General features: G+C 46.1%; 1 protein-coding gene across 2 annotated transcripts; it reads right to left on the bottom strand.

The window, feature by feature from the left end:
* Positions 1-648: 648 nt before the first annotated feature.
* On the bottom strand, positions 649-17,887 carry CDC42EP5 (CDC42 effector protein 5). Of its 2 annotated transcripts, none has more exons than XM_083708011.1 (3): positions 17,580-17,887; positions 9,392-9,791; positions 649-2,983 (listed from the first exon to the last, which is right to left on the bottom strand). In XM_083708011.1, exon 3 carries the CDS (start codon positions 2,981-2,983, stop codon positions 2,309-2,311), a length of 675 nt encoding a protein of 224 aa, XP_083564137.1. In that variant the 5' UTR covers positions 9,392-9,791; positions 17,580-17,887; the 3' UTR covers positions 649-2,308. The 2 variants fall into 2 exon arrangements, with proteins under 2 accessions (XP_083564137.1, XP_083564138.1); XM_083708012.1 differs by having other exon boundaries at positions 17,514-17,835.
* Between the last annotated feature and the right edge of the window lie 10,092 nt (positions 17,888-27,979).

The following is a 27,979-nucleotide window of genomic DNA, read 5'->3' as shown; positions in this document are numbered from 1 at the left end:
CAAGAGAGACAACTGGTGATTTGGTGAAGGGGTAGCTTAACTTTTCACCACGGACCAGCTGATATTGTGCTCAGGAGACAAGACACAAGACACGAATTAAAACAGATTTCTGCCAACAATATCAATGCAGGAGAGTTTAGGAAGGCAAGAACATCTATAAGAATGTTATTTTTAACAAAGGGATGAAAGGACAGATGATTAGGGGATGGTTGGGGATCTGGCCTTTTGATTTGTTGTGGGGTTTTTAAATTTTTTTTTTAAAAAAGGTCTGTCAGTATCAGCCAGTAGATTCCCCTCCAGTTATTAGCCCACTAAATTGTATCCAGCTTTTAAAGCACCTAATTTAGAAGTCTGTCCAGTTCATGTTTGATGGAGAGGTGATCTGTTGATGCCACCCTGACCCCATTATAGCTTTAAACGGCAACAACTGAAATAATAATAATAATAATAATAATAATAATAATAATAATAAAGATTGTGTGCTATTTCTTCAGTTGTGCATTTCCCAGTTTGGCCATTGGCAAATAAGTTTACAAAAAGCTACTAATGAGACAACGTGTGTGTGTGTGTGTGTGTGTGTGTGTGTGTGTGTGTGCACGCACAGATATACACAGAAAATGTAAACACACTTTCCCACATGTATCTTGGTTAGTCATTTTGGTACTTTGGTTGACTGAGGAATGGGGTGCGATGGGGGGTTGGGAACCCACACCTTTCTTACAGTCAGAAACTCATTTTTGCTTAGTTGCCTGCAGGCAATTGTTACAGCAACCATCAGTGACTAAGTGAATTGCTCAACAATTCCAAGAACTGTAAATTGTTTACACTTTTGCTCAACCATCAGTTCACATTACGCCCAAGTCATTCCTCTTTCCTTCATCCATCCCATAATCTCTTGACTGGCCCTTTGAGAAGGGAGGTGAGAAAGCTCCTCTGCTTTCTTTCACCTTAAACAGCAGACCCATTGCCCTCAACTTCCTCTCCAAAAGCTTCCATTGTCTTCCTTCCCCTACATCAGAGTTTCCCAAACTTGGGTCTCCAGCTTCTTTTTGGACTACAGTTCCCATCATCCCTGAGCACTGGTCTTGCTAGCTAGGGATGATGGGAGTTGCAGTCCCAAAAAAATCAGCTGGAGAACCCAAGTTTGGGAAGCCCTGCTCTACACTGTCTTCCTTTGCTGAGGCAAAGATGGCGGCTCCACCCCACCCCATACAAAAGCCAAATTGACTTGCAGTTTATTTCTACTTCAGTGCTGATGATGAGATAGGATCCTTCACCACCCCAAGGGAACAAGCCAGATTAAGGCGCTCAGGGCAGGTCACATGGCAACACAGGGGGGGCGTCTGCTGGCTCAGGAGGAATAGCCAAGGCCTGCAGCTTCTGTCCCTCAGCACCTGCTGCCTGAAGCAGCCTCTTCACTCTCCCCAATAGCAGGGAGGCCTTGCTGCTGCTGGATATACAGATACAATGATGTACTGAATGCAGAGAAAGAAGTAGCCAGTGAATGGGTATCTGGACAGACAGAAGAGCACCAGGGTCAAGGTGTGGATCAGGTGAAAAGAAAATGGTGGGCAGCAAATAAGCAGGGATAACTTCACTCTGCTAAATATGCTAGTGGGGTAACAAAACAATATAATGACTGGCTAAATAGCTGGACAGGTACACCAGAATATCTGTGCATCCTCCTTCCCTCCATCCTTCCATAAACATGCCAATTTATTTCCAACCTGCCTGTCCTTCCAGCACTCTCAAAAAACAGTTTCAGGTTTAGAGACTGAAACCAACAGTAGAAGCGCAGGAGATGGAATCGTCCTTGGCAAGGTAGCCTGATGGATGGTTGCATAACACAACAGAGAAGTGGAAGGTGAGACAGAGATGGTATCAGTGGTGCACAACCTTGGATTCTGAGACGCCTTATAACCAAGATGCATTTTTTAGTGCATCAAAATATCTGTATCATCCCATGCCTAGGGAGAGTACAATAATTGGTCAGTGTGTGTGTGTGTGTTTTTCTCAGTTGCACAGTGCTTTTCTCTCACAAGAGAAGGGAGACGGCAAGAATCACACCGGAGGTGCAGCCTGCCTGCCCCTGTCCATTTTCCTCTTGAACGCAACCATGAGAGATTTGAGATCAATGGCTCTTTGGGATGGGTCAACCAGCAGTCATCGGCAGACAAATTTGGCCCATAGACCAACTCACATCAGAGGGGCGGAGGAATGCCGCCAAAAAGAGGGCAGGAGGAGTGCCGGGGTGGGGGACAGCTAGAGAAACCAAAGCGATAAAAACCAATACCGCTCTTCTACTTTTCTATAGTCCAATCTCTTCATCCTGTTCATCCTCAAAACTGTAGCCCTGCCCTTCGTCCTCCTCCTCCTCCTCTTCTTCCTCCGCCTCCTCCTCATCTTCTTCTTCACCACCGCGATGGAGGTGCCCCTTTGGGCTGGAGCTCTCGACCCTCAGAGGTTCCTGTTCCTGCCCTCTGATGCTGTCCCAGTCTTTGTCCATCACTCCCAGCACATCGTCCAAGATGGAAGGCCCCAAGTCCAACTGGAAAGAGAGGAGGGATTCGGCATGTTCCAATGTGGGGCTCTCCAAGGGGAACTTCTGGGGCAGGTCCCAGTCCCTTCCGTTAGAGGGCTTCTGCCGCTCTGCCTTCTCTGGGGTCTGCAGGGCCACGAAGCTGCCATCCGGGGTCGACGTCGCCGGGCTCTGAACTATGCCGTTCCCGCTCCCGGGGGGAGACAACAGTTCAAAGCGGGCATCTCCAGGGCTGGAGAAGGCCCCAGGGGACACATCGGGAGGCAGCCCATTGGCCTTGGAGCCCCCGTGGTTGCTGAGGAAAGACGTGTCGCCAAAAGCATCTCCCCCACGGCCGATGTGCATCGTGTGCCGGAAATCCCCCAAGGGGGCGCTGATCATGGCCCGGTCCAAACGCGGCCGCTTCTTGGAGTGGGAGACAGGGGACTGCTTGAGGATGGGCATCTGGGGGGGGGGGGAGAGGAGAGAAAGAGAAATGAGAAATGTGTGAGAAGGAGAAAGGGCTTCCCAACAGAGCCAACATAGTCCTCACTTGACCTTAGGAAACTCACTCGCCCATCTTGGTCCCCAGCCACAAAATGGAAACAATAGCCTACCATACAGGGCTTTGTGGAGACACACGTTGAAACCCCCTTTTCATTCCCTCCCCCATAATCATTTTAAAAACTACAGTGGTACCTCGGGTTAAGTACTTAATTTGTTCCGGAGGTCCGTACTTAACCTGAAACTGTTCTTAACCTGAAGCACCACTTTAGCTAATGGGGCCTCCCACTGCTGCCGCTGTGCCACCGGAGCACGATTTCTGTCTCATCCTGAAGCAAAGTTCTTAACCTGAAGCACTATTTCTGGGTTAGCAGAGTCTGTAACCTGAAGCGTATGTAACCCGAGGTACAACTGTATATAGAATTTGCAGTTGTCTTGGCGGCTGCCTCATCTCTGTCAGGTTCGTATCCTGCCCCTCCTTCCAAAAAGGTCAATGGAGGGCTACCCCAATTTATCTGCACAACAACCCTGTAAGGTAGGCTACACAAAGAATTTGCTACTTATTCTGAGGCTATTACCAAGCAGAGGTTTAAACCCAGGTCTGTATCCTTGATCAATCCACTTCACTCCACTGGCACTAAGGGTAGGGACCAGAGGCTCCTTCCCTCCTTCCCCAGTTCCTGGCTGAGATTTCAGAAGCAGAGCCTGGGATGAGTGACGGCAGGAACTGTTCCTGCCCCAGCGTAGGGTGCTGAGCTCCCACTCTTGCAGTCCAGAGGACAGCAACTTGTTCAACCCGTTCCTAGAACAAGGAACGCCTAGGTTGCCATGGGAGCTGGGACTCAGGACTCCTGGGTTCCTTAAGAGAAGGAGAAGGTTGGGGGTGTGGAGCATGGAGGAAAAGGGTGGGACCAGTGCTGGATTTACGTATAAGCTAAACAAGGTATAGCTTAGGGCCCCACTCTCTTGGGGCCCCCCAAAAAAATTTAAAGGAAAAAGAAACCTGGATGTACATTTCCAAAATATAAGATAAAAAACAAATAAAATAAAACCTACATAACAGCAACAGTGTTTTGTGCTGTGTAGGCTCCTAAGATGTAAGTAATGGGCCCCGCCTGCTAACCTAAAATACCACTGGTTTGCTCATTTCTATATATAGGGTGCCTGGTTGCATGGACTGGTTGCATGGCAACATGCATGGTAAATGGCTTTAGATACCTATTAGGTCCATAAATTACCATATAGCATATATTCAACACAAAAAACAGTGACAATTTATTGTTGACAAAGGACGGGGTGGATATATAAAGGGCCCCATTACCTTCAGTAGCTTAGGGCCTCATCAAACCTAAATCCATCCCTGGTGGGGACTGCTAAAATGGAAAAGACAGGGACTGGAAATCTTTGGCTACTACACTTGATCTTAACCAAGAGGCTGAGAAGTGAAAGACAAGTGGGGTTTAGTTAGGATCACAGCTGAAGATAATGGGATCATTGGGACACCACAGATTTAAGCAAGGGAGAAATCAGTACAGCCTGGGGACCGAGCCCAGAGTGGGTAGCTGAAAGGAACACATTCTCTCCCTGTTTACTCCAACCTCAATCTCCCTCTTGTCCAACTTTTAAGTGCCTCAGAGGAAACACCTACCCTTTTTTGTACTCTGTACTGTGCCAGACACATGGATCAAGGCTGGCTCACGCATGTGCTACTAGCCCAGAGATGGAAAGAAGAAAGTGTCCCTATCAGGGAGGAATGGCAAGCTAAGGTGATGGACTAAGCAGAAATGGCCCCCATTTATGGTCAGAAAGCTGACCATAAAGCTCAGGAACCAAGAGGACAAAATCTTTAAAAAGGAATGGGGAAAATTTATAATCTATTTAAGAGACCATTGCAAGCAGAGGAAAACATTAGCAGAATTTTAATCTCACTTGTAACGTAACAAATATTATGGATAATATGGATTGATATAAAATGTAGACTATTGAATAATATGCAGTTGTAAATGCTGACAATAGGACCCATGAAGGGGGGGGTGGAAGTCTTGAGATTCAGAGTAATCTCTATATATGAATAAGCATTTGGATTGTTATAATTTTATATTGGTAAAATCAAATAAAAATGATTTCGTAAAGAAGGGCTGGCTCACCCATGAGCGGCAGTGTTCTCTGGGGGAGCAAATCCTGACATTGATCCTTCTCTCCTCCCCCCCCCCCCCCCCGTTCTCGATGAAAGGTAAAGGGACCCCTGACCGTTAGGTCCAGTTGTGGACAACTCTGGGGTTGTGGCACTCATCCCGCTTTACTGGCTGAGGGAGCTGGCGTTTGTTCGCAGACAGCTTCCAGGTCATGTGGCCAGCATGACTAAGGCCAGCATGCTCCGGCGAACCAGAGCAATGCACGGAAACACCATTTACCTTCCCGCTGGAGCGGTACCTATTTATCTATTTGCACTTCAAACTGCTGGGTTGGCAGGAGCAGGGACCAAGTAACTGGAGCTCAGCCCATTGTGGGGATTCGAACCATCAACCTTCTGATTGGCAAGTCCTAGGCACTGTGGTTTAACCCACAGCTCCACCTGTGTTCCTTAACCCCCTTCTTCCATGGCAGGGAGGGGGGGAGCTATTTTGGGGTCCGCCTCAGGTGTCAAAATGTCTTGGGCTGGCCCTGACATGGATGGTGCTTTGGAGATACAAGGTGGGTCTCCTGGGTGCTGTCTGCCTATTGCATGTGATGATCTCAGGTGTGATGATCTAAGAGCTGGGGATGATTCATGCTTTAATGGGGAACAAGACAGCTGCACTGGGGGTAGGAGACATAGTCTGGGCAAGTACTGGGGAGGGGAGGAGAAGGAGGACAACACGGAGGGGGTGGAGGCCAAGTTAGAAGGAAGCCGGCAAGCTCCGAAGATCAGAAAGCGCTGACAGAAGTGGAAAAAAAGGGCAGGGAGGGAGAGTCGAGTCAGCACAGGTGGGAGAGAAAGAGAAACCCAAACACATTAGGAGGCAAGGAGAGAAAAGAACCCAGGAGTCCTGGCTGCCAGCATCCCTCCTCTCAGCCACGCAACACCACACCCTTCCAGCAGAACACAGGAAGGTAGTTGGCTGCCAATCTCCTAGCCAGCTCTTAACTCTTCAGGTACCAAAAAAACCTGGAACGGGGAAGGACTGAGCCCTTTCCGTACAAGGAAAATTTCACTTTTAAAAAACCCACGAAATGTGCATTAAAAATCTACAATAACAGGCAAAGTCTAATGGTCCTGAATCTTGCCCACTCACTAAGTTTCACCAACATTTAGATAAAATGCTGGTTCTTCGTCCTGCCTCAGAAATGCATCCCTCAACTGTGGGGGCATATGCCAATATTTGGTGCAACTATTATTTTTTTTATACTGAGTGGTTAGATATGCTGATGGTTTCTCTTTCGTTCTGCATTGCTTCTTTCACTTATTTTCCTACGTGCTCCGAACTGCTTTGGGCACAGCTTTCTGCTGCAAAAGCAGCGGGGGGGGGGGACCAACATATGTTTTTGTGGAGGTCAGTACATTCCATTAAAAATAAAATAAAAATACTGAGATATGTCTGTAGGGCAGCTCAGACCCAGAGGCTGATTGTGGCCCTCCAGGCCTCTCTACGTGGCCCTCAAGACTCTCCCCAAGCCACACCCCTCACTGACCCTCTTTTGCACCCTCCTTTTGTGTTTTTGCCTGGCTGGAGAGTCTTTGAACTCTGATAATGCTTCTTGCCAGCCTAGAAAAAGAATAAGAGAAGGTCATGTGGCAAACTGGCTCCACCCACTTTCTCTCCTGGCCACGCCCACCACTGACATGTGGCCCTTGGAAGGCTCCATAGAAGAGAATGCGGCCCCCGAGCTGAAATGGTTCCCCCCCTTGCTCTAAGGTTGAGCTCTGGTTGCATGTCCCTCACAGCCATCTCTTCTTGACTCTGTCCATCCCTTATTCCCCTTAGTTACCTCTCCCCACTGTCAATACTATACTGTAAAGCCCTTGGGGCAGAGACCCAGCTTCACTGCTTAGGTTAAGTCAGCAAGGCACTATGTATGTTTTACTTAGCACTACTGTTCCTGGACTTTATGGAACACAACCCAGCCTAGACTAGACAGGGCTGCAAGGTGGATTTTCTTCTTCTTCTCTTCAGATCCAGCCCTGCTTAGCTTCAGATTTTGTTGAAGTTCAAGGCAGCTTTGGTGAACAGACCACTTCAAAGTGGCTGCATCCGCCGTATAACTTCTGCCAAAGTGCTCTTTGCCTGAACTGGCATATCTCCCACCCCGAAGGCCATAAATGATAAACACAAATCCTGAGCCAGCAACAACAGTGCAATGCTCCACTGGTTGTTGTTGTTGTTTTTGGGGGGTGAGAGGTAGAAAAGTTGGTAGGATGGGAAGCCCAGCCTGGTCAACATGAACCTGGTTAAATGTGTGCTTTCCTCCTTCTAAGCCGGAGTTTACATGAAGACAGCCAAGTCCCGGGACATGCAGAGCAGGAAGACAAATTCAAAAGGTGGCTTTTAAAAGAACAGAAGAACGGAAGATCACTAAATGGTGCAGGTAACCAGTGGATGGGAAAGGGATGTGGCACTTGTGTCATTAACCGCAGTCCAGAAGAGATCTATCAAGCAACACTTGGACTAACAGCGTACATATAACAACCAGAATTGTACTGGGAAAACTACATTGGAAGTCGGGTTTGTTTTGGGGGGGGGGTGGGAGAAGTATTCTCCCAAGCATAAAAGAGATTGCATTCACGAATCCAGCTTGCCAACAGCTGCTCGCCTGGTCACCTGTGTCAAATTCAGACTCTCCTCCAGGCGACTAGCAGGAAAAAACGTTATAACTTGTTTGTTTTTCATGAATGCCCCAGTTGACCAACATAGTCTGTGCGGACAAGTTAGCTAATAAGAAGCAGGGGGCAGTTTGTGGACGGGAAGTTTTCTCTACGCAAGGCTGATTTCAGGCAAGGGGTGTGGGGAGGGGAGAGCAGAGCAGGGGATAATGCCACAATAACCCCCCCCCCCAACAAAAGTGGACTCTTGGGAGCACGCACTATAACTCATCAATTGTGCATGCAATAACTTAACAGGGAGACGGGGAACAGCCGAGATCCAGAAGGGCTGGGGTCTGACATGGTCCTGGCACGAACCCAGAGAGGCTTATGCTCCAGCCTCTTGGGAGAAGATATCTATTCCCTCCTTTCCCGTCTATGTTTCCCTTCTCTGCGGATGACAGATATGGTTATGAGCCCCGGAGTACGATGACGGAATTTCCTTTGGTAAATGAAATGAAGTCCTTTGAAAGGCTCAGATGTGGCAAAGGTTGAGGAAATGATCGGGAATTGGGAGGGGGGGAGGGAGGATGTGATGGGGCAGAGCCATTTAGCCCGGACACCTGGGTTCCTTGGAACGGAACAGTGATCAAGTGAATACAAAGTGCCAGCGAAGGGCTTGGGAGCCAGGGCTCTTCTTGGAAAGGGGCAAGATTTAATTGAGTTGTTGTGGTGGCGGCAAAACCAATGTGGGTGTTTGAACATGTGGGTTTGCTGGCTGAGAGGTGGGATATGGGGGGTTTCAGCATGATGAGGGGCTGGGTGCAAATTAGGTCCCCTACACTGATTGGAGACTTACAGGGGTGGGGGAAAGCCAGGACTCCTGGGTTCTTTAGGAGGGGGGTCAAGAAAGGGGGCATAGGGGAGGTTTAGCTGCAAGCCAGGATTTTTGATTGCCTCTGGAAAGCATGCCAAGAAGCTCAGGCTAGGGGGCCTATTTACTTTAGCCCCAGCCAACACCCTCCCCTGCTCCCAGCCCAGCCGCTCTTTGATTTATGGCCACTCACTCATTCCTCTTGCCAGACACACACCCCTTTTGCTATACAAATGGTGACTTCTCCCTCCCCGCCCCCTTCTCTCCTGGGATCAGGCACCCAAGGGCTGAAGACCATCTCCACCCACCCAACCACCCCACCTTTCGAGGAGAGAACCACCCACACCTGCCCACCTCACTCAAGCCCACTCCCCAGCCCCACAACCCAACTCAGGAACCCTGAAGCTTTTCCCCACCTCTTCCAGATTTCCTGTGCCTTGGCTCCTAAACCCCAGTCCTCTGTTAGAGGACCCAGGAATCCTACTTCCCTGCCGGCTGGCTCGAAACCGCTAAATCCCACCCTGCCTTGTGGGGGAGCCCATAAGGCCTGTCTGGCAGCCACTCCCTGCTGACCCCGCAATCCTGTCTCCGGGAACTCAGGAGTCCAGACAGCCTGCTGCGCTCTCTCGCCTTCTGACTCGCAGCAGTCGGCTGAGAGCTGTTAGCCGGCACAAAGCACTGCTCAGAAGCTCTCCCAGGCGCTAGCGAAACTCACCTTTGCAAAAAAAACACTCCAACGTCCTTTTCCTTTCCCCCACAGCTTGGGGTGACTCACAGGACTGTCCCGGTCGTTCTTCCTGCTTTTGTCGTCGCCCCGATCCGCTGCCTCCGCCAAGAGGCAGTGCCAAGTGAACCAGAGCCACAAAACGCGTATATCCTTCCCTGGATATTTACAGTTGGATCCTGTCGCCACTTTTGTCTAGCTAGGTCCGGGAAGTTTGCTCGCAGTTCTCAGAAATCCCCAGCAAAATTTCCTCTTTTCTCTCTCCTTTCATTTGTCCGCCTCTCACACTCCTCTCTTTCTCTCTCTCTCTCTCTTTCACCCACTTCTTCTTCGTCACGAGTTTTCACTCCTCCCTTCTTGGGTGGTGGCCCGGAATTTTATTTATTTATACCTGCATTAGAAAGATGAAATCGTAGATGTCAGAAGCTCAAGCAAAACCAAACACACCGCTTGCCCCAAAGAAAAGAAAGAGGTGGTGGGGGGAGGAGGAGACACAAGCCCCAAATTGGGGGGGGGGGAACGCTTGGGATCCAGGAGCCAAAAAAAATATTGTCCCAAGAAGAGGGGAGAGGAAATTTGAAAAACACAAAAAGCCTCTCCATTGCCTTATAAAGTTCACTGCATTCCTGAACTTCCGGACTTGGTTGGCGTGTTTGGAAACCAGGCTAAGCGCCGGATTGGGGAGGATTGGTGAAAGAGCAGAGGGCTGCAAAGAAGGGAATTTGAGAAAGGAAGCATGTGGCTTTAAAACAAAAGTGGCATGTTGAAAAAACAACAGCGAGGAGGTATGGAAAGAGGGAAATTGAAGTGGAGGATGGTGGAAGGGAACAGGGGAGAGACAACTGGGAGTAAGATGGGGGTGGGGAGATGGAAGAAGACTGATGGAGAGGGCAAAGGATGCCCTAAGTTATATTGGGGCATGGGGCTATCTCATATATATTAAGGAAGCAACAACTTATGCACAGAAAATCAAACAGAAAAGATAATGGACACAAAAGACAATCAGGAAGGGTGATGCAATTCGAAAGAATGGAGGAGTGGGGTACCACATGACTGTGGGGGGGCATTTAAGTATGGATAAGGAAGATAAACCCAAGGCTGTGGGTTTTGTGCAATTAGAATTTAAAACCTTCATTTTTAAAAAACAAAAACAAAATAGGTTTCTAGCCCTCATGATTGGTTTTGCTGATGGTTTCCATTTTCCTAGACTATATACATTATCACCTTTCCCTTCCCTAAAGGTCCCCTTATGCACAGACAATTTATTCTAACTGCTCTGTGGATGGTAGATGGTTCAATTTTTGCAAAAACTCAACCACTACCTTCAAAATCAAGCAAAGCATGCTCATCACAAAATCTAAGCATATCGGCGTAATTAGAGTTTCCTTGGCACCTAAGGTGCATTTCATTGGCACACAACAATAGGCAAGAACCATACATATGAGGGGAGAACGTGTTAAGAAATGTGATGGATAGATGAATTGCTCCATCTTACTGGTTCCTAAGTCCCATGTAAAAGGCTCCCCCGCAAGCAGAAAAGTAGAGTAGCAAGGGGAGGGCTTGCAATACAGCTCCTCTTGCTGAAGCACAGGCTCTCTTCTTGCAGGGACTCTGTGTCACAGGAGGCAAACCTACCATAAAATTGCACCCTGCGGCCTTCTCTTTAATTCCAGGTGTTGCCAGGAGGAGGGTCAGAAAATTTGAATGCAGTTACTTTACGGGTGCAAGGCATTATGGGTGGTCAGAGGCACCTGCCTCTTTGTCACGAACCTGTGGCTGATGATCACCACAGAATCCTGGGACCATCAGCATTGAAAACAAGTTTTGAGCCAGATAACCCTGGTATCTTGATCTTAAATGTACCTCTTTACCTTGGCCTTTGACACACGAGATATGCGTTTTCAGGACCCCACCCCATACCTGTGACTATAATCTTTCAGCTGCATTTAATTCTGAATTTTAAATACCATTAACCCATCATGGGACGTGCTGGTGAAGCATGGATATTATTATTATTATTAAGCAAGCCAGAGGATTATTTTCAACTTCTGCAGTGTGCAGCAATATAGAAGCACACTTGTTTTTGTGCAGAACGCATTCCCTTGGCCATCAGGTATACCCTTTATGCCTTTTGTCTGGGGCTGAGGCTCCAATACTTTGGCCACCTCATGAGAAGAGAAGACTCCCTGGAAAAGACCCTGATCTTGGGAAAGATTGAGGGCACAAGAAGGGGACAGCAGAGGATGAGATGGTTGGACAGTGTTCTCAAAGCTACAAACATGAGTCTGACCAAACTGTGGGAGGCAGTGGTAGACAGGAGTGCCTGGCGTGCTCTGGTCCATGGGGTCGTGAAGAGTCGGACACGAACTAAACAACAACAATACCCTTTATGCAACTGGGATCAAGGAAGACTGGGCTGAAGATTAACAGGTGGAGCTCCCAGACTTACTTCTCTGCCACAAGAATCCTCTTTTTAGAGTTTATGCACTGGCAGTCAGATGGAGGGAGATCTGCAATCCTCCCAGAGTGCGCATGGATGGATGTAGCCATGGGGGCACAGACAAAAAGTGAAGATTGGGAGAAGGACGGCGGATTGAAAGGAGAGGAGTTTGGAGATGAATGATTTAAAGGGGGAGGCGCGATCGCCTGCTAAGATTAGTCAGCTTTAAGAAAAACAACCTTTTGAGAGGCAGATCTACGTCCGTATGTGGGACGCAAGGGGTGAAGGAGGTCGTTGCACATACCGATAAATCTCAGAGTCAAGAACTTATTATCTCTATTTATGAGCATCAGGTTCAAAGCTTATGTTTAACAGTGAAGTAGACAAAAAAATGGGGGAAACAGACCAGAGGGCAATCATAGGAGACAGCGGCCGCCATTCTCCTCCTCCTCTTCCATTTCCACCAGACATCTTTGCTCCTCATCTAATGGCAACATCATTCAGACAAGTCTTGAAGAAAAAAGTTAGCATTTCTCCATGCCCTAGTACAGGGGGGAAGCAAACTTTTTCAGCGGGGGACCTGTCCACTGTCCCTCAGACCTTGTGGGGGGCCAGACTATATTCTTTGGGGGGGGGAAGGAACAAATTCCTAGCCCAACAAATAACCCAGAGATGCATCTCAAATAAAAGGACACATTCTATTTATGTAAAAACACTGATTCCCGGACCGACCACAGGCCAGATTTAGAAGGTGATTGGGCCGGATCCGGCCCCCGGGCCTTAGTTTGCCTAACCATGCCCCAGGATGTCAGAATGGGGCACACACAGCCCACCAGAATATTGTGGCAGATTCCTGAGGTGGAAGAATGAACAACGGCCAGATCAGGCTGCAAGTGCAAGGGGCCGTGTGTGTTGCCTTCAAGCTAGAACAGCAGGCAGAAGGCTGAGCATTTGCTAAAGAGGTTGGTCTTGCTAGCAGTCCTAACATTTAGATTTTAGGAATGAAATCATGGCTAAAAACAAACACAAAAAACAGTGTTCAGAGGATTTGAGAAACCTGCTGGTCATCTTATTTATTATATTTATATCCCACCTTCTCCCCCCAACCCCCATGGAGCTCAAGATGGCATACCAGGTTCTCCCCCATCTCATTTAATCCCAACAGCAATTCTGTGAGGTAGGTTAGGCTGAGAGGCAGCGATTGACCCAAGGTCTCCCAGTGAGCTTCATGGCCCAGTGGAGGGTTTGAACCCTCGTCTCTCAGGTCCTACTTCAGCACTCACTACACCACACAGTCTCCCTTATTGGACTACAGTGGTACCTTGGGTTAAGAACTTAATTCGTTCCGGAGGTCCGTTCTTAACCTGAACTGTTCTTAACCTGAGGTACCACTTTAGCTAATGGGGCCTCCCGCTGCCACCGCACGATTTCTGTTCTCATCCTGAAGCAAAGTTCTTAACCCGAGGTACTATTTCTGGGTTAGCGGAGTCTGTAACCTGAAGCATCTGCAACCTGAGGTACCACTGTATTTACATTTGAAGGATGGAGCCAACAGAGGGGGCTCAATGGCATAAAGGATCAGGCCACATCTGGCCCATGTACCATACTCTGGTCCCCACTTCTCAATCCCACATCTGATTTGGAAATAATGTCATTCATTTGAAACTATTTTTAGGCAAATTTATTTTGGACAATGGGAGATTTTGGCAGCAGCAGAGGACAAGGGACTGGGACAGGAGAGTTTTTATTGAGTACTGGAAAAAGTAATCAACAAGACAAATTAAGAATTTTCTCCTTAAGTTTACTGGAAATGTGTGCGTGACTTTTTGTTCCTTAATATAAGCAAAAAGGGGGGTGAATGCTCTTTCAGCAAACTTGGACCTTCATCAGAGAAGCAGAGAGCGCTGCCTCCTAACCGCTCCTGCTCCAATTTCATAAAGTCAATGGCATTTTCCGCCCATGGATGTTTCTGCTATCAGGGTCTTAGCTGTTCAATTTGCTGTTATCTGAAATGCTTCCTTTCTGTCCCCCCGCACACTGATGCGTCAGCAAAATGATGCGCTGCCATGTGACTCATTGATTGATCTCTACCCACAATGGGATAAAAAAGGGAATAGGGAGACCATAGGCCTGGACCACAGCGAAGAGTTCCAGGGAAACTGGGTTTTGACTGGAAATCACAAAGAGAGAAAGGGCTGCTCCAGTCAGCTCCTGGCTCACCTCCTTACCACAGACATCTGTGAGATGTGAGAACAGTGATGTGAGGACAGTGTGAGAACAGGATGCTAGACTGGATGGACCATTGGCCTGATCCAGCAAAATCTTCTTATGCTCCGTGTGTGTGTGTGTGTGTGTGTGTGTGTGTGTGTGTAAGAAATTTAGGTGCAATTCCTGAACTCTCTGAATGGGTTCTAGTCTCTGAAATACAAGAACCACTTTATCCAAGTTGCTTTCGTGTAAGGGAAGCGGGGAAATCCTGTGTCTAGAGATTGCTCCAGAGTTCGGCAGCTACACAGGGTGTAAATACAACTGAGAGGGGACCTCCTGTTCCCGGAGGTTATGACCAAAGCTTATTCTGGGGTGCAGGGGTTTGGCAACTTGTTCTTATTCAGGCTACAGTGTCAAATAAGGAACTGGGAAGCAGGAGCCACCTCGAGACTGGTCCAACAAGCTGTGGAAGAAAGCTCTGCTCAGTTGCAACAACTGCCATCTATGCACACAGCGTTTTGCCTACGCACCTGCTTTTGTACACCAAAAGGGTTTCCTTGTAGGAAATTGATGAGAGTTAAAAGAGCAGCCCGTCTGGGATCAGACCCAAAAGTCCAGCAACCTGCCAAATTCTAACATGTGAAGAAGGTCTAGCGATGAGGATGGGGTGGAAGGGTTTGGCTGGATCCTGGGATGAGTAGGGAGGTGTTCGGAGTCACAGTGAGGCACGGCGGATCTGGTGCAACAAACAGCATGTCCAACGCAAGACTGCAAGCTCCCTGGGGCAGGGGTCTGTTTGATTTGCTCATGCTATTCTGTTAAGTGGGACATACATCGGTGATGCTATAAAAAGATGGCGGCTCAGCTCTGGTTTCAACTCCCTGTTCGGTCAAGGACACACTGGATTCCTCGAAGGCAAGTTTCCTCCTGACCTCAGCTTCCCCATCTGCTAAGAAGGGGGAGTAGAATAGCTCACTCACCTTCCACAAGTGCTTAATACAGAGTCAGATCATTAGTCAACCTAGTTCAGAACTGTTTACACTGACTGGCAGGGACTCTCCAAGGTGTTCCCAGCCTGGCCTGAAGATGTTGGGGAACAAACCTGGAATCTTCTGCATGCAAAGCAGACGCTCTGTTGCAGAGCTATAGCCTTTCCTCTGACGCAAGCATTTCATGCCGACAGGAGCACTTTCATGAGGCATGTGTAACTCCTCCCAGTAGAATCCAAAGGCTGTATTAGCCAGGCCGGCTAAATAGAACCTCCACGTTCAGGGGAAGGCTATCTCTGGAGACAAACAGGGAACAACTCTTACCTTTGTGACCTGCTTAAGGGGTTCTGGAGGCATCCTTGAAAACAGGATGCTGTGCTAGATGGAACTTGGGTCCTGACTCTCTAAGCCGCGCAGCCTTTCTCAACCTGTGGCTCCCCAGATGTTGTTGGACTACAACTCCCATCATTCCTAGCCAGCATGACCAGTGGTCAGGGATGATGGGACTTGTAGTCCAACAGCATCTGGGGACCCACAGGTTGAGAACTGGTAAGGGGAAGAGAAACCAGATCTCCGCTTTCCCCGGGGGAAACAGCAAAGTCTAGTGTGTGCAGAGAATCAAGGAGGACTAAGGAATCAAAGCAGATCATGTATCAAAACATTATAAACCTCATTTTTTAAAAAGACAGCTGAATTAACACCAGCAGCACTAAAAGAGAGACACAGAGAAATAAATCAATAGGAGCCGCAATACCAAAAACAAAACACACAAAAATCAATTAACTAGGCAAGCAGGGACAACAAACCACATGACTGCAATTCAATCAGCAGTGACAGGAATCCAGATTTATATAACAAGCGGAGGATCCGTGGCACCCTTCCCCCGCCAAGCGCCCTGGAGACCTGGAACACGCTTTGAACATGCAGTGCGCCATGTGATCCTCAAAGGCATAGGCTTGTGCCCAACTGAGCAGGTTTCGCCAGGGAAAGTGGATGGGCCTTGCCAAACGCAGATCAATGATTTTACATATGCACACAGCAGGAATATAGGAAAATCCGCACCTCTGCACAGCACTGTCAGTCCAATAACAGACAACTCAAAACTCTGAAGAATTTTTACACACAAGTGCACACTGTGTCACAACCAGCGATGTGGATTTTTCTGGGAAATTTCGAATTGGATAATTAGGCTAGTTTGCCTAATCAGGTAACGTGCCTGAGGAAATTTTCTGATGCTCTAGAGAGTCACTTAATTCAGCATGTTTAATTTACTTGTATTTGGCGAACAAAGCCAAAAACTCTAGAACTGCCAAGCTTGCCCAATATCTATACAGTGGTACCTCGGGTTAAGTATTTAATTTGTTCCGTAGGTCCGTTCTTAACCTGAAACTGTTCTTAACCTGAAGCACCACTTTAGCTAATGGAGTTTCCTGCTGCTGCCGCACCGCCGGAGCACGATTTCTGTTCTCATCCTGAAGCAAAGTTCTTAACCTGAAACACCATTTCTGGGTTAGCGGAGTCTGTAACCTGAAGCGTATGTAACCTGAGGTACCACTGTACTGCAACCGGCACCTGTTAATTGTTACTGATCGACTTAGGAGATTTTTCCGCAGAACAAAACCAAGGTTTGGGAAACTGACTGTCTCCACATCACTGTGCGAAACTCACGTGTCCTATGCATGAACCAGCCATGTGCATCACTGCTCACCCACACAATCCTGAACTGTGCACACAAACACACATATGAACCTTTCAGCCCAATACAAAACAGCCGATAGCCTTCCTAAGAGGGACTGGATCCTTCAGGATGACCCTTCTTGACACATTTGCTCATGTTCCCCTGCAAGTGTGAACATGCACATAAAGAAGGTGTGCAGGTACCTTTTCCCAATGCAGTTCCCTAGCCGGCCTCCCACTGCCTGACATCAATTCCTTCCTAACCAGGTATCTTCGGCCTTTGGATGATTTGTGTGTGATTAACTTCTCTCCTTCTGTTTACAGCCTCTTCTCCCTGGCTCACCCCATTTGCTCACAAGTTAGTCATCCACAGGCAATTCTAATCCACACTTCCTCTCCCAGCCAAACCCAGGGAGCACAGAACTCGGGCTGCCCGCAGGTCTCCTCTGGTCTCTAGAAACGTTCCCACGACCAGATTCTAATTCATTACTACTCTACACTCCCTTTCCTGGCTCCCAGTCATTGTGGCTTCAACCACTAGTCCACGCTTCCTTTCCAACAAATTCAGGAGTCTTGAGTCTCTGGCGGCTGCTAGATCAGACGAGGAACCACGCCATCGTGGTTCCAGCCCAGTAGTCCAGAGAACCCAGGAGTCCTGGCTCCCAAACCAATTGCTCTTCAAGAGAGTATCCCCGCTTCTAACCCACTAGGCAACACTACCTTCCCATAGAATCCGGGGTTCCCTGCCCCTTTCCCCTATGTTTTCTAACGGAGCCCCGGGACTCTCGAGTCTACTCACGCCCTATACAGAAAGGAACCCAGGAGTCCCGACCCACGAAACTCTCAGGGGGGCGACCGGTCGTACCTCTTTCCATCTCTCGAGCAAAGTTCCAGCCACTCGGCTCAGCTACTCGACTCCGCTTTACAGCTCTGGCAAGCCAGAGGTTAAAAGGGACGGGCGGGTCTCACGCCGCGCCCACTTTCCCTTCCTTGCTCCACTTTCTTAAAGGGATATACCAGGACGAATTGGGGAAGAGGATTGCATGATCAATAACTAAAAAATAAAATAAAGGCGGCTCTTGGGAAAGGAATTCCTTAAAGGATACACACACGTTGTAGACGGAAGAAAAAAAAGACTGCGGAACTCAGAATGGAGGCGGGTGGGAGAAGAGAAGAAAATTAATGCTGGAAAAGGTTTTTTTTTTTTCTCCCTCCTCTCTCCCTTCCCGCCCCCACCCCGGCGGCTAACCCAACCCTAGGATGGAATTTCCTGAAAGTTCCTTTCCCAGGGAGAATAATCAGTTCCAGATGGGAAAAGTGGGGGGAGAGAAAGAGGAATTGGGAGAACTGATAGGAGAAGAGAGGGAGAACAGAGGAAGAGAGGGGGTTTGGGGGCAATGTGAGAAGGGGAAAGGGGAGGGGAGCCCAGCACAGGAATGGGAGAATGGGGCAGAGACTAGATGGAGAAAAGAAACAGAACCTAGATAATGGAGGAGAGAAGGCAGATACTGGCGGCCGCTTCACACGTGCGCAGCTTCACGTGTCACGCGCGCGCGCCGCAGGGACGCGTGGCTACTGCGGCATTATTTAGTGTGGCGCGGCCAGCCGCATTCTCCCAGCGCTTGGGAGCAAGCGGCCCCTTTGCACGCATGTGTAGGGTCACTCATTCACTGCGCTGGGCTTCATTTCACAAACTTTGTCAAGAGCAACGATGAGGGTTGTTGACAGCAAAAGGGTTACGGCCAGGATGCAAGTGTTGTGTGTGTGGTGTGTCTTGTAATGTGTGAAGCGACAGTGAAGCAGTTAAGAAAATTGAGGGGAGGAAGGAAATTGAGGAAAGGGGGATAGGAGCGCAGTGGGGGGGGGGGTGTCCTTCCAGATGGTGGTTTTTGTTTTGTTTTGGAGTGGGATGTAAAGGAGGGTTAAGAACACAAGAGCCCAACTACACAGCATGTTGGTTATGCGTCTGTACACTTAAGTGCAAGATGGGGGTTTGTTTTGTTTTTTCAATACCAATTGCCAACAATTGGAACCCCAGCATGGGGGGGGGGGTCAGGGAGGGAACTGTACCCCCCACCTGTATTGTGGGGCTGAAGGCTCCTGCGCCTGTAATTTACACAGGGGGAAAGCTCCCATTGAAGTTAATGGGATCACACCAAGGTCTTCCTAGGTTGGTATCATCCTTTCCACAGTGGCCAAGCAGATGTCCATGGGAAGCACCCCCAAAACAAAGAAGGGGGGCAGGAAGGTGCTAGCTTTCTTCTCCTACAGTTGTTCTGTATTATGTATTCAATCACATGCTGTCCTTGAATGTGGCTCATATACTTAATAACTGTCTTACCCTCTTTTAAGCCATCTCAAACAGTGGTCCTTGCTACATCTTGTGACCAGGAATTCCACAGAATAATTTTGTGTTGAGTGAGGAAGGGCTTCCTTTGGTCTTTCCAGAGTCTCCAGTCGGTCCATTTCATCGGATTACTCCCAAGGTCGGGCATTAGAGTTGGGCGAATCGTGTCCCAGGCGAGCCAAACAGATGCTTCAGGTCCTTTAATTTATTTTTAGGAGTGCTGGAGAATTGGTCTGAGCTCAGGGTCAGAGCATGCAGAAGGCCTGCCTTAAAGCCTCCCCAATAAGTTGATTGCAAAAGTGCAATTTCAGCCTGGAACTTTCTAGCTAATTACCTTAATCCTTATGCTATGCTTGTCAGGGTGGGTGTGGGAGATGCAACCTTAGAGCAAATAGCTGCAGATTACTCAAAGCAAACACACAAAGGCATTCATTATTACAGCAAAAGCAAGGCTTTGATCCCCCAGGGATCTGGCAGGGCCCTGTGAGCACAGGATGTCGGACTAGACGGGCCTTTGGTCTGATCCAGCACAGCCAGAGACAGAAATTCAATCACTCAGGCCTAGATTGGTTGGTCCTGTGCCACTGACCATCAACCACCACATGTTGTAGTAGTGAATTCCATAAATCAGTTTCATGTTGTATGAAGGAATATTTTATTTTGCTTCTGAGTCTACTGCAAATCAGTTCCACTTGGTGCCCCTCTGTTCTACCAACTACAATGATAGATGGAGAAACATTTATATCTATCTGCTTTGGTCATGCTATTCATAACTGTATAAACTTATTTATTTCTGTGTAAACGAAAAAACTCAAAATGCTATTATGGGTTGTAGCTAGTGCTCATCCCGCTCAGAGCAGACCCACCAAAATTAATGAACATTGCTAACTTGGGCAATTTAAAATTAAAAGAAGTGCTTTGAAATGCAGATCTGTTGAAAGGTAATAACTATATAAGAAGCTTTAATGTTTTATGTTTACACCTATTTAGTAACAATAACAGTTACTAAGAATCACAGAAAGCCTGTAACATAACACATTTAACTTGTGTGCATTCAGCTTTACGTGCTTGGCAATTAAATAAAATAAATAAAGTGAGGGCAGGCATCCAGGAAAAAATAGACTTTGGTAATCCTACCCACCATGGATCCCAATGTGTTTTGACTATAGGGGATGCTGGCTTTAGGTGTGATCCCTGGAATGTAACCACCAAAAAAAGTGTGAGCTTACTTGTGTTTCATTTGGTCCCTGCTAGGCTCTTCTGCAGACCCTGGGCTGGTGAGCCAAACTCCCAACTTTGTAAAGCAGCCTGTAGGCAAATCTTGCTGTCATAGCAATGGCTTCCTCCTCACTCCACATTTTCCTCTGGGTTGGCAATGGGATGGGCCAGGCAGCACCCTCCAGGGGCAGGTTAGGCCGCAACCAACGTCATCATATGCTTCATTCCTACACCAGTTTAGAAAACTGAGGAGACGGCTACCAATTTCTCCTGCTGCGCAACCGCATTAGACATTGCACTCTTCCTGGAGAATCCAGAGGAAGCTTGGACTCCCAATGTTTCCTCCCCTCTAATTCACTTCTGTCCCAGATAAATCCAGGGTGATGGCGGTGGTTGTTTTAATGGTAGATTTTCTGTCAAGATACAGTTGACTGAGCTGCTGTGGTGAGGGAATAATTTTTCACTTTCCCCCAGTAAATCAATGCCTCCCAAGCAAAACTGATGGCAGGAAATGCATTGCAGGCTCTCCTAATCCACCCCCTGGGCCCAAGGCCTGCAGATTTTCTACACAAAATCTCCACTATGAGAATCTGAGGAGGTAGAGAGGCCTGGGAAGTATGGTGGGGCAGGGGGGGGGGGGTGATGAGGTCTGTAGATAAAAGGACCAACTTCTAACATTTGACAGATATTTGAGAGAATTTCCCAAGAATGGTTCCAAATAATGAAAGGGAGGGTTGGTCCACAATTCCATGGTAGCTACATCAAAGCTCACTAAACTGCAAGGTACTTGCAAATTGCACAGGGAGGCAGACCTTTTGTCCGAGTCATGAATTGGCCTGAAGCTGTGCATAATTATTCTAAACAAGTTACTATTAACACATAAAAGTAAAGTCAGTCCCACAGTGATGCTGTCAGGAAAAGTTTAGGCCCGAGAAGATGGGCTCAGATCCCCATAAAGTCCATTAGGCGGCCTGGGGTCAGTCACCATCTCCCTGTACCTCACAGGGTGGGTTGTTGTGAGAATAAAAATAGGGAGGGGGGCGTAGAACCACGTGGACCAACCTGAGCTCATGGGAGTACAGGCAGGATTAAAATAAGTAATAAAAAATAATTACTGCATAAAGTTTACTGGCCTCGCCTGCCCTCATATACTCATAATCGTTCATTTTTGGCCCGAGAGAAATAACAAACTTTTGTAAGGTGAGCTGGCAAATATATTTACATAATTTACACCTCCCACCTTCAGCAGAAATGTATAATGGCCGCCTGGAGGCAACTCTTAGCTCCTCAGAAGCGCCCAGCCAAAGGGCTGTTTGCAGGCTTGTATTGACAGAGCAGCGCACTTTGCACCAGACATAATACGCCCTACAGAAGCTTGCTTTGGCTTCTTGTTTGATGGCGTCAGAAAATGGCATGGCACCTGTGGCTGTCTAGAGCAGTGGTCATCTGCAGCCACTGACTATGTGGCTAACCCACTGTTAGTACAGTGGTACCTCGGGTTAAGTTCTTAATTCGTTCCGGAGGTCCGTTCTTAACCTGAAACTGTTCTTAACCTGAAGCACCACTTTAGCTAATGGGGCCTCCCACTGCTGCCGCTGTGCCACCGGAGCACGATTTCTGTCTCATCCTGAAGCAAAGTTCTTAACCTGAAGCACTATTTCTGGGTTAGCGGAGTCTGTAACCTGAAGCGTATGTAACCTGAGGTACCACTGTACTTTTCTGTGTGGGTAGGTTTAGTCACATTGTTAGAGCTGCAGGCTCACACGGTAAACTACAGTATTAAGTGGCCACACTGCAGCTATTGGTTGTATAAAGCCAATGTTTTTTATTTTATTTGTTAAATTTATATACCACCTTTGTCTTCCAAGGATCTCAAGGTGGTGTGTACATGGATTGCTTCCTCATCATTTCATCCTCACAGCAACCCTGTGAAGTAGGTTAGGCTATGAGATGGTGACTGGCTCAAGGTCACCCAGGGAGCTTCATGGCTGAGTGGGAATTCGAACCCTGCTCTCCCAGATCCTAGTCCAACACTTTAACGGTTACAAGCTGCCTCAAAGGGAAGCTGCCTCATGGGGGGTCTAGATAGCAGGCAGCTGACACACGTTCCCTAAGAAAAAGAAATGGAAACTTTCTCTACCACTTAAAAAATAACAACAACGTTTGGCAGCATTTAGGTACCCAAATCTGCATGTTGTTCTTCCCCAGCAAAGCATACAAATTAACTCTCAAACCCTATAATTGTGAGGATTTCAAAGCTCAGGATGCGCCTGCCAAGTTGCTAGATCTGGTTTGGTAGAAATGTAGAGCTGGAAGGGGCTTGGAGGGTCATCTAGGTATCAAATCAAGGAGCTGCTACAAATTTCCAAGCTTCCAAACCCCTCAGCACCCCTCCCAATGTCAAGTTGTCCGCTGACTCAGAAATACTCCTCTATGCGGCAAAGGGTTCTGGGATGTATTTTATCAGGGTTGGCTGAAATAAAGCATAAATTCATAGACACTGTACAATCAGAGATTGTCTCACAGCAAAATATGAAGTGACTGTCACACAGCCACAAGCTGAGAGGACTAATGAGATCATGTCCTGTTTATGTGCTTCTAATAGATAACTAGTCATCCACTGTGGTAAAATAATACTGGTCTGGGTGGGTCTTTGGCTTCACTTAATGATTCTAGCTTTGTGTGTGGTGGAGAGAGAATGAAAGTGGTTGTGTGGGGCCGGGTACAGTATTTTTCATCTTAAATTGCTGTAATCATCGTGTATATAATATGGTTATACACAATATAGGTGTTTTGCCTATATTACTAGCACTCAGGTTTATAGCCATATGAGTCACAAGTCAAAAGATAAAACGTAATTTTGAGCACCTATGACACTATAATGTACCAAGTTACATAACTGATCCATCCAGCTCAGTACGGTTTACTCTCCAGGGTCGCAGGCAGGGAACCTTGCCTGTCTTGGTTCTTGAGTCCTTCACTTGGAAATGTCTGGTTTAAAGCATGCTCTGTTACTAAATATGCTACACACAAAACTGCCTGTCTGCATCTGGTTGAACTCTCAGGAGTGAGAAAATTTGATTTTCTCCTCAGGGCTTTTGGTGATTTCCACCCCTTGTTTCCTGTTCCACACAAATTGAATGGTGTGAAGGGAAGAGGTTGCAATTGTGTGTTTATTTTTTAAAAAACAAAACATGAGGAGGATCGGTCTTGACACCGGACCTTTATTTTTTTTTTTTTTATAAAGATATTTATTAGGGTTTTTTATAAAAAATACAAAAATAATAAACAACATTCCTTTTGTCTTAACAAATTTTCAAACCTTTTTGGACTTCCTCACGTTTCCCGTTCACACTTACATTATCAATACATTTTTCCAAGCAAATTATCATGTAATTTATAATCACTCTTTTAACTGATAAATAACAATTCTTCAGCAATTTTTGTTTTCTAAAATCTCACTTATCTTCCAGTTCAAATCCAGATTAGTGATGGCCAGTTTTTTATAATCAAGCACCCTTCTTAACATTCCACCAAATTACAATATTTTTGTAAATAAATCTTAAATTTCCTCCAGTCTTCTTCAATCTTTTCTTCTCCCAAGTCTCGGATTCTGCCGGTCATTTCCGCCAGTTGCATATAGTCTATCAGCTGCATCTGCCATTCTTCCAGTGTGGGTAAATCTTGAGTTTTCCAATTCTTAGCGATAAGGATCCTTGCTGCTGTTGTAGCATACATAAAGAATGTTCGGTCCTTCTTTAACACCTTCTGGCCGACTATACCCAGGAGGAAGGCCTCTGGTTTCTTAGTGAAAGTATACTTAAATACTTTTTTCAGCTCATTATATATCATTTCCCAGAAGGCCTTCACTTTCGGGCAAGTCCACCAGAGGTGAAAGAATGTTCCTTCATTTTCCTTACATTTCCAACATTTATTTTCGGACAAGTGGTATATTTTAGCAAGTTTAACCGGGGTCATGTACCATCTATATATCATTTTCATTACATTTTCCTTCAGAGCATTACATGCAGTGAAGTTCAGCCCAGTGGTCCACAACCTTTCCCAGTCTTCAAACATAATATTATACCCAATGTCCTGTGCCCATCTTATCATAGCCGATTTAACCATTTCATCTTGTGTGTTCCATTTCAACAGCAAGTTATACATTCTTGATAATATCTTACTCTTTGGTTCTAACAGTTCTGTCTCTAACTTCGATTTTTCCACCTGGAATCCTAACTTTTTGTCATTTTTAAAAACTTCTTTAATCTGAGCATAATGTAACCAGTCTAGCACTTTACCCTTCATTTTCTCCAAACTCTGCAATTTCCAATTGTCACCATCTTTTTCTAATATTTCCCAATACTTTGGCCAGTTGGCCTCCATATTGAGTCTCTTCCGGGCTTTAGCCTCCAGAGGTGAAAGCCACCTTGGGGTTTTGTTTTCCAACAAGTCTTTGTATTTTGTCCAGACATTAAATACAGCTTTCCTGACAATATGGTTCTTAAAGGCCTTATTGGTCTTAACTAGGTCATCTGCAAAAGCTTTAAGTTTATATTGTTTCGCTCCGACCTGGATCCCTTGCACCAACCGGTCCCCTCTGATGAGATTCAGGAGCACCTCCAGGACTGTAATAAACAACAGCGGGGAAATTGGGCAGCCTTGTCGTGTTCCTTTTTCAATTTTAAACCCTTCCGTAACCACATTGTTGACTATCAGTTTTGCCTTTTGTTCTGAATATATCGCATCAATCCCGTTTTCAAAACCCCTCCCCACTCCCATTTCTTTTAAATTTCCCTTCATAAACTTCCAAGAGATATTGTCAAAGGCCTTCTCCGCATCTATAAAAACTAACACTGCTTTGGTATTAATTTCTGTTTGCAACAACTCCAAAATGTCAATAATATTCCTTGTATTAGCAAACATGTGTCTGCCTGGGAGAAAGCCTGCTTGGTCCTTGTGTATTACTTCACTTAAAACTCTTTTAAGTCTGTTTGCCAAAACTTCAGCAAATATTTTGTAATCCACATTTAGAAGGGAGATGGGACGGTAGTTCTTAAGCTGTGTCTTTTCAGTTTCTGATTTTGGTATCAATGTGATAAAGGCTTCTTTCCACGATTCCGGCGCCTTCTTCCCCTCCATAATCTCATTGCTGACCTCCATCAGTGGTTGTATCAGATAGTCATTTAATGTCTTATAATACTTGGAGGTCAAACCATCTGGCCCTGGAGATTTGCCCAATTTCATGTTCTGAATGGCAAGTTCAATCTCTTGTCGAGTTATTTTGCTATTCAAGAGTGTTCTATTTTCCTGTGACAGTTTTTTGAGCCCATTTTTTTCCAAGAATTGTTTAATTTCCATCTCATTTTGCGGCCCTTGAGTGTATAGTTTTTTGAAATATTTCTGGAAACACTTTCTAATTTCCACGGGGTTCTGGATATTTCTTCCTTCAATTTCCAAATTTGTTACTGTATTCAACTTTTGCCTCTTTTTCAACTGCCAAGCCAGCAGTTTCCCACATTTGTTTGCCGATTCAAACGTTTTTTGTCTCATCAACTTAATCTTCCATTCAATTTCCTGATTTATCAATTTAGAATATTGTGCCTGGTGGAGTTTAATTTCTCTCAAGATCGGCTGCGATTTTGGGTTTGCTCTTAACTTCTTCTCTAGTTCTTTGATTTTCTCCAAAATCCTGTCTTTCTTTTCATTCTGTGTTCTTTTCTTTATAGAATTCTGTTGTATCAAGAACCCTCTCATGACCGCTTTACTTGCATCCCAGATTGTTCTTTTTTCCACCGTCGTATTCAAATTTATTTCAAAATAGTCCTTTATAACTTTTTGGGCCTTCTTAATAATCTCTTGATCTCTGAACAAATTGTCATTCATCTTCCATCTAAAGGAACCGGTTGGTACTAGTATCATGTCCATTTTCAAAGCATTATGGTCGGAGCAGGTCTTTGGGCAGATTTCCACTTTTCTCACCTTAGGTGCCAGACCTCTAGAAATCCATATTTGGTCGATTCTTGTCCATGTCAGCTGGGCTTCAGAAAAGAATGTTCCTTCTTTTCCCAAGGGGTTCTTTGTTCTCCATATGTCAATCCAGTCCATATTATCTGTCATTTCAAAAAAGGTCTTTGGTAGTCTGCCGTCTTTAGTAACATTTTGTCTTTGTGACTTATCCATATTGGTCGATACGATCCCATTCATATCTCCCATCATAATGATGTTATCAAAGTCCAGATATTCCAACATAATCCCATGCAACTTCTTGTAAAATTCTGTTTTCCCTTCATTTGGAGCATAGATTCCTAATATCAAAATTTTCTCTCCTTGGTGCTGTATTTCAATTGCCAAAATTCTTCCATGGTCGTCTTTAAATAAAAATTTAGGTGAAAGGCTCTCTTTTGCATATATCACCACTCCTCTCTTCTTAACTTTGTCCGAAGATATAAATTCCTGGCCAAGCCTTTTATTTATTAATACTTTTCTGTGGAGCCTAGTCACATGTGTTTCTTGTAAACAGATGATATCCAATTGTTCCTTCTTTAATATGTGAAAGATTTTCCTCCTTTTTTCCGGGCTGTTGCAGCCATTAATATTCCAGCTCAAAAGTTGCAGGGACATCCTGGGTAAATCTGGTTATTTTCCTTGGGATGGTGTTTGGTTCTCTGGGTCTTTAGAGTCCACAGGTGTAGGTACCTCTGGTGGTTCGGGCCCTGAGGGTAGTTCACCGGACACCGGACCTTTAGAACCACAAAGTCCTACCATTAGGCAGAGTGAGGTTTCTGTCTTGGTGGCATATGCTGACAGGTGAGGAGTGCACAGAGTTGTGTGTGCCCCACACCCTGCCCCCTGCGGTAGCCAGATGTGCTCAGGTGTAGTGGAATATGCTGCCTCATCCCCAGTGTTAGCCTTCAATTTCCAGTCTGGTTAGCTTTTGTACATGGAATGCGGGGCGGCGCCATCTTGTCATTTGCCTCAGACAGCAAACTGTCTCACGCTGGCCCAGGCCTGTGGAGAAATTGTATCCCTCATTTGGAAAACCCGAATCTATTTGTTATCATTTATTACATTGATACCCCACCTTTCCTCCAAGGAGCTCAAAGTAGTGCATATATGCCCCCCTCCCCACTGAACCCTGCAAGCACACTGTGAGGTAGGTTAGGATGAGAGACAGTGACTGGCTCAAGATCACCCAAGGAGCTTCATGACTGAGAGGCATTTTGTTTTTGTTTTTTTTTTAAATAGTATTTATTCAAATTTTAAAGATTACAAAGAGAAAAAAGAAAAAAGAAAAAAGACATAGAAAATACAAACAGTTAAAAAAAACCCAAATCAAACCTTTACATAGCTTTCTTTCCTTTACTTATTTCCTTGACCACCTCACACGTCCCTTTTTTGTATTCTAGTTCAGTTAGATGTTTCAGCAAATCCTTTCCAGCTTTGTTTTTATCCTAATAATTTATCTTAATATACTGTAATTCTCGTCTTTCACCAATTAAAAAATCAATTTTAACCTAATCCTTTATATCATTTCTGCTAAAACCACATTACTTTAATCCAACAACCTTCTAACATTCCTTAATTTTACAATGTTTCTGTAGATAAACTTTATTTTTTTTCCAATCTTCTTCCACCAACTCTTCACCTTGGTCTTGGATTCTGCCAGTCATTTCCACCAGTTCCATATGGTCCATCAC

Source organism: Podarcis gaigeae, assembly GCF_964106915.1.
Source record: "Podarcis gaigeae genome assembly, chromosome: 13".
Classification (NCBI taxonomy): Eukaryota; Metazoa; Chordata; class Lepidosauria; order Squamata; family Lacertidae; genus Podarcis; species Podarcis gaigeae.
Note: the sequence above shows the minus strand (reverse complement) of the source record. Positions and strands in the feature narration are given on the sequence as shown.